Source organism: Mesitornis unicolor, unplaced genomic scaffold (assembly GCF_000695765.1).
Source record: "Mesitornis unicolor isolate BGI_N332 unplaced genomic scaffold, ASM69576v1 scaffold3037, whole genome shotgun sequence".
Lineage (NCBI taxonomy): Eukaryota > Metazoa > Chordata > Aves > Mesitornithiformes > Mesitornithidae > Mesitornis > Mesitornis unicolor.
The window spans coordinates 1-6885 of record NW_010195536.1 but is presented as its reverse complement, the minus strand read 5'-3'; the positions used below and the strand labels follow the sequence as shown (position 1 = coordinate 6885).

Genomic DNA, 6885 nt, shown 5'->3' with positions numbered 1-6885 from the left:
TCAATCACTGTCTTCACTGGAGTAAAAAATGTCACTGAATCGGAAAGTCTTTTTCTGATGCCCGGCTGTTGATTTTTTCAAACTAAGGTGTTTCTCCTCCCTTTTTGCTAACTTTTCTTCAAATTCTGGAAGTTTCTCTTCATAAAGATAATCAATAATTTCTTTGGAAAAAAAAAAAGGAAGAGAAAAAAGGTAGTCTTAATTTGATTTGTAGGGTAACTGGAAAAAGGATCTCACAGACAGAAATTATTTTGTCGGTGTTAAATGCAAAAAACCTAACTATTCCACAGTAATCACAGTGGCTGCAGGGTAGATCAGACACATACATGCACACCAAGATAATCTAAAAAAAAAAAAATCAGTCATAAAACACTGAAAGACAAAGTATTAAAAAGAAGAGGTTCATGAGCACTGCATGAAAATGACACTGAAATGAAACTGTTGTTAAAATAAAACAAACACCAAAACAAAACCAAACATTTAGTAAAATCATTATGAAGCCTGAGATTTTAGTCAATTTACTCAGTGAAAATTTAACTAACAAACAAGTTAACTAAAACACCTACCCTCTCAGACACAAGCAAAAACCTAAAGGACTAAACACAAACAGCTGGGATACTGACCAGAAAAAGTCTTTTTTTGCCAAAAAGGGACACAGGAGACTTTTAGCTTATAAAACTTTGCTTGAACATAGGCCCTAGGGACATCACTGAAAAGAGAAGAGTTCAAAGAATTAGTGGTGCAAGGAACTATGACAAAATCTAGTTGTTACTAGGTTAACCATTCATGAGAGTGATGCCAAACAACATCTTAGCTCTCAGCAAGTGAAACTGAAAACATGTGTAGAAGGAAGTGCTGCAGAGAAAATACAATTGAAAAGTTTGAAGAAGACTATTATGCTGTATTACACATTCCTATAATGATCCCTTTTTCCTACGTGTTGGTAACACCTGGAAGTCTTTTACCAGAGACTCTGGCACAGACTACATAACACAGCTCTAGTACACAGAATGTGCTGGGAATACAGTACGGGTTGCCTGAAGTGGTTAAATTAAGTTTCAGAGATTACAGGCATGGCTTATTGCTCATTACTATGCAAGGGTGTACAACGCTATGTTACTAAACCAGATTACATTTTCTAGAGTTGCAGAGGTCTAAGAAATTTGATTTCTTTGTGGAATTTTTAAGACTGCCTGCTTCAACTGTCCTTCATATCCATAAAAAGAGGAAGAAAGATTTACCCAATAGTATCACTGAGCTCTTCCCAGTTTACTTCATTGGCATCCTCCACTTTCATTTCATACAACCTGTGGATATAATATAGAAGCAGTTTGTAGGCAGAATTAAAGAAATAATTCAATAATGCTCACAGCTCCCCCAGACAGAAGTCACAGGACATTTTAGACAAAGAAAGAGTGGCTGTGACACCTATATGAAACTGCAGACATGCCATTCTCACCCTGCAAGCTTTTATAAACACAGCTCAGAATGGTAAGAGATACAAAAACATGCCAGTACCTCTGAACTGTACCTTTTAATAAGATTGATCTTGGCCTGTAATCCTTTGGTCCCCCTATATAATTGCTGCCCTTTGGTCATCTTGTTTGTTAAAATTGTAGTCCTTTGAAAACACAAAAATAAGGCTTCTATTGTTTCAAGACATTCCAAGCATCAAAAGGAAGTGCTTCAAGATGCTATTACTGCCACAGTGAAGCAGAAATTGGGCTCCACTATCACAGCAAGAAAAAAAAAACTTACCACAGCTAGCAAAGAGTTAGTGATTTGTCTTGGACACATTTGCAATATCTCTACTGTAGTCTAAAACTTATTTATAAACTGTCTTAGCAAACAATCACAGTACAAACAGTTTTGCAGAATGCAGTTAATAACCCACAGAATACATTTTACTATCTCTATTTAGTATAAAACCTTACCATTTCTGTTTACATTGTCTCCAGTATCGAGTTCCCACTTTAGCTTCAATCTCAGTCCATGGTAATTTCTGGTATAGTTTCTCACGGTCAATCAAGAGATCTCTATGTGACTTTTCCGATGACGAAAGAGAATTTGCATCCTCCATTTCTATTCTTTTCCTCATCACCTGCTCCACTGCATTTATTAACTTCTGGGTCTCTTCCTTTGACCAAGGACCATAATTAATAGCTAAAATTGAAAAATAAAGTTAGGGCGTAACTTATAACAAATAATTAAGGAAAAAAGGCAAAAGAGCAAATGCTTCACTTTGCATTATTCTTATTTACAGGACTCTTCTTAACACTTCCCAGAAACTATTCTGCACACCAGATTGGAGAGAGGAGTTCAGCCTAATCACTGAAGAATAGCACTGATCCTTAGTTTCTATCTTTTAAAACCTGGTTGCCAAATTCCTCCCACCCTCTCCCTGAAAGAGTCTATTTAGATGTCAGTTTAGATGTCTTTATTTTATAATAAGAGTTGCATTGTTCCACTTCTTTTTCCTTTTCTATCAGAGACTGTTCTTATCTCCTTCGTATGAAAATGCAATCAGCGATCTGAAAAAAGAGCCATCACCACAAATTAATTTTTTAAAAAATTCCTCTCCAAGGATTTTTTCCTAAAGTTTATGGCACATACAACATAAAGTTAAAATAACTTCTTAAACTGTAACACACAGAATGAATTGGTTTTTTATTAAAATTACATACCCGACTTGATTTCAGAGTATTTCATAGCAACTGAGAGGTTAGAACGAGACATCATCTCTGAAATCTTCTTCCAATCATTGCCGTGCAGAGCATGATACTTCTTTAATTTTTCTATTTCTTCCTTAGTATACCTAGTTGAAGAAATGGGCTGTTTCAGTTGTAAATTCAAACCATTCCAATATCTTGAGAGCTGTAATCTTCACAGGCATTTCAGTGTTACTCATCACTACCATTCCCAGTCACATTTTAGAACAGAAGAACTGATAAGGACTAGTCAGAAAGATGAAATGTCAATGAAGTCACAGTAACTGGCACAAATGGGAGAGATGGACTTCATTTATATCTATTTTTAATGCACAAATAAACATCTGAGACTGATATTAGCATTCAGAAACTCTTTTAAATTACTCACCTCCCTTTATAATTATTTGGGTCAAACATTTTCCTTGCTCGATAATATATCAGCCTCCAGGGTCGTGGTATGCCCTCAGCTAGAAGGTAAACAATTCATGTTGAAGAAACATTCCTCACAATGGTGAGGTCATTTTGAAAAAAACGAGCCAAAATGATACAAAACCAAAATCCAACCACTTACATTTTCATGACCATGTTGTCAACAATAGGTTTTCTCTGTTCAAGAGACCGTACTCTACAATACTTCAGTAACTGCACAGGACATAGTCTGAAGAGAAACTCCTGAGGAGTTTCAAAGCTGTAATTGTTATGACCATTATAAGACAGTGAACACTGACAGCTGTTAAATTGTGTGTGTGTGTGTACAGGTGTGGGCGAAAATGGAAAACTGAACTTTTAAACTATCAAGCACAAACCTGCAACTCACTAGCTACAAAGTGTATGGCCTGGCTGTAAGTTTGATCCAGATGTAATTAAAATTTAACTACTGAATACTCCCATTAATGAGGGACACAAGACAACCACCAAGCAGGAGGCTGATTAAAATTATGTAAGATATTAATTTAGTTTATTGTATTGTAAATACTTACAAAGTTTTTCACAGAAAAGATGTTCTGCTTTTAGGTGATGGATAGTTTCTTTATCTTCTGGATACCTCGAGGTAAACAGGAGTTTTTCAGCACTGTCTATACCAGTGATTGATAAGAACTCTTTAATATTTTTCCGGATTTGATCATTTTCTTTTTGGGAAAATCTGCCAAACTTGACAGGAATACCTAAAATATAAAGAAAGTTTTATTTAAAAACAAAAACAGCAACAAAAAAAAGCATCAAGTACCATTCCTTGTGCATTACATTTCAGGTTTTATCAAACATCTAACGTAAGATTAACAAATTCAGAAGGTAAAAAAAGAAAACTGAAGAAAGACAAAACAAGAGCAGATAATTTAGACACGTGCCTTGGGCCATAATTTGACAATAAAGAGGTAGATGCTACAAAGCAGAGAAACAGAAAATTATGTCCATTGGAATGAAGTGAGTCAGACTACATGGATGCAACAGACACAACATCAAACTATTTTCCCTAATCAAAAGATTAGCACAGCTGCACAGTCCTTCCTCACTGTGGCATTTTGAAAGCCCACCTTGTTTTTTAAACTGTTTAAACCTCATTAGATCTCTTCCAGCCATCTTCCTGATTGAATTGTCTGACATATTCCTCACATGAGGAATAAACTCTTCCAATTGCTGTCTTGCAGTATCCAAATCCAATGTTGAAAACATGCTAGAGTCCAGGCACTCCTCTTCATCATCTGGACTAAGCTCATCAGAGGCTACCATTTCAGTAAAGGAACTATTCTGGTCCTTTCTACTTGATGCTGAGGGTTCTGGTGTGCTGAAGAAAAAAAAAAGAGCAAATTAAAAGACACTACTAACTCATTAAGTTCATTCACTAATTCATTAACTCATCAAAGTATACTTTTTCATTAAAGAAAATGTCATTAAAAATACTACATTAAGAATTACTTCACGCATCTACTCCAACATTTCAACACAGATGTAACTTATCAAATTTCTATACTTCAAATATTCAAAAAGGGTTGCTTACATTTTGAAATCTGCACCTTTCCCACAAAACTCCCACACATGGACATAGAAAAGAAATAGTGACTCTTGCCACCACTGGCAACACAGAACTTTTCCATGTATTTCTTACTAGTGCTCTTATTGTGGGATCTACACACTGTAAAACCACCAAGAGTCACTTACACAAGCATTTTTTTTGCACAGAACATTTAAGTCTTTCAGTTGACCTTAGTGGTTGCTTGGCAAAAAGGCATATTTTCAACAAACACCAAATTTAACAAATGGAGACCCTTTCTTCTAATTTTTTTTATTAAGTATTAATTACTTGCGGGTAAATTATTTCTATACCTACAGTTTTTAAATAGGAGACGATATTCTATGTTGAAGGCAATAGTAGAGGATTTTTGCAAACTTTATTGCACTGATAACCAAGCTCTTCAAGGAGATCTCCATACCTCAACATACCATTACGGGTTTTGAAGTTGTTTTTAAAAATACATACAATACAGACTGAAGAAAAACCTGGGACCCAAGTAAGGTGACAGAAACATATCTGGAGGGGGTCAGACTTTAAAAAAAAAATCAAAACTTACACTTACATTACATCAGAGTTTGAAGAGTTTTCTTCCATAACAAAAGCACTGGGTTTTTTTACTTTTCTAGCACGTTTTTCTGGAGTTTTTCGAGGTCGATCCGCTCTTTTCGTCACCTTAGAAGAATGAGCAGCTGCAACTGTGGAATCTTCATTCATGGCAGAGGAAGCATCACAGTCATCATCTTCAAGCCAGTGCTGGGGTGATGCCACATCCTCTGCAGGTGACGGCAAGACGGCGTCTTCCTCTTGTCTGTCTTGCTCTGGAGATGACAACAGCAACTGGTCAACGCTTACATCTGCGTCTTCTTGCATGTCTTGGGTACTACTGGCTCTTTTCTTCTTTTTCTTCTTCTTCCTTTTCGATATTTCATTGTCATTTGTATCACATGTTTCTGAGATAGGCAGCTCAGGTACCTCATCCACTTCAGACAATTTTTTTCTTTTCCTCTTAGCAGATTGTTTTAAATAGATGTAATCACTCTTGATCTTCTGACAACTATCAGTGCTTTGCTGATTTACTGTGACACACACTGTATCATTCTGATCATCTATACTATCATTACGCTTCTGCTTCGTTTTTTTCTTTCGGGAGCCATCCACTCCAGTTCCATTGCTAATTTCATGTTCCTGTCCTACACGGGAATTACCAAACAAACGCTGTTGGTTCTGCTTCTTGGTTTGTTTTTTTTTCTTCCTTTTAGAGCTTTCACCACTCTGCACTGCTCGATCTTCAAACTGCAATGGAGAAGCACAGCTAAGCTCTGCATTTTGTCTTTCTCCTTCCTCATTTTCATGTTCCTTACTGTATTCTGTGTGTTTTCTCTTCTTTTTCTTCCTCTTCTTCAGAAAATCCCGAACTTGAAAATCATCTGCACTTGCTTCTTCTGTCATATTTTTTCTTACCTTACATAAAAGATACAAGTTTTACTCAAGTGCTATAATCTATGTAGCCTTACACACTATTACACAGTAACAAAAAACCCCAAAACATCAAAATACCATGGAACTACTCAGTATTATTTTAAAAACACATAATACTTACTTTTCAATTCAGCTAGTTTTTCAAAGTGACTATGCAAAAGCAACACCTTCTACATCAAACAGATGTGCATCACAGCTGTATTCAGCCTTAAAACTGCCTTCCTATAACAAAGATACACTTTAGTAACTATTAAGTCGGGTTTGAATAACAGCAGCAACAGACACCTACATTCAACTCTACGTTCAGCACTGAAACAGCAACAAGCTAAAAGTAATAAAGAAATATTGAACTAATCAGCACCAAAACATAATTAGAAGCCTCTGACTGGCTTTGCCTGTGTTCAAATGGGCCCACAAGTGGCCGAGACCTGCCAGCTCCAGTGGACATTGTAACCAGACAAATCTATTCCCGGTAACAGGGTTACACAAAGCAGGCAGGAAGTATTTGTTCGCACGTTTTCTACAGCCAGCATATAGAAAAAGCTTATAGAACACCACCTCGTTATCTCTGAAACACAAAGACCTTGAATTTCACAACTCCAAAACAATTTCCAGCACTGACTGCTGGACATTAACTCCTCACCGCCGCCGGGAGGCGGCTGCCCTGAAACCTCTGGGTAAAGC

At 36.5% G+C, this 6885-nt stretch overlaps 1 protein-coding gene across 1 annotated transcript; it reads right to left on the bottom strand.

Annotated features, from left to right (window-relative positions):
- TTF1 (transcription termination factor, RNA polymerase I) lies at window positions 1-6171 on the bottom strand. Its single transcript, XM_010188140.1, has 10 exons — window positions 5285-6171; window positions 4244-4494; window positions 3689-3874; window positions 3097-3175; window positions 2685-2815; window positions 1935-2163; window positions 1532-1621; window positions 1242-1307; window positions 624-709; window positions 1-161 (listed from the first exon to the last, which is right to left on the bottom strand). Exons 1-10 carry the CDS (start codon window positions 6169-6171, stop codon window positions 1-3), a joined length of 2166 nt encoding a protein of 721 aa, XP_010186442.1.
- Between the last annotated feature and the right edge of the window lie 714 nt (window positions 6172-6885).

What these genes read in the sequence shown, in the direction of transcription:
- TTF1 (XM_010188140.1), bottom strand. Translation starts at nt 6,171, where the DNA reads ATGACAGAAGAAGCAAGTGCAGATGATTTTCAAGTTCGGGATTTTCTG. An exon ending in AGACAATGTAAACAGAAATG is followed by an intron (nt 1,622 to 1,934) that starts GTAAGGTTTTAT and finishes GTGTTTTCAAAG; the next exon opens with GACTACAATTTTAACAAACA. An exon ending in GCAAAAAAAGACTTTTTCTG is followed by an intron (nt 162 to 623) that starts GTCAGTATCCCA and finishes TTTTTTCCAAAG; the next exon opens with AAATTATTGATTATCTTTAT.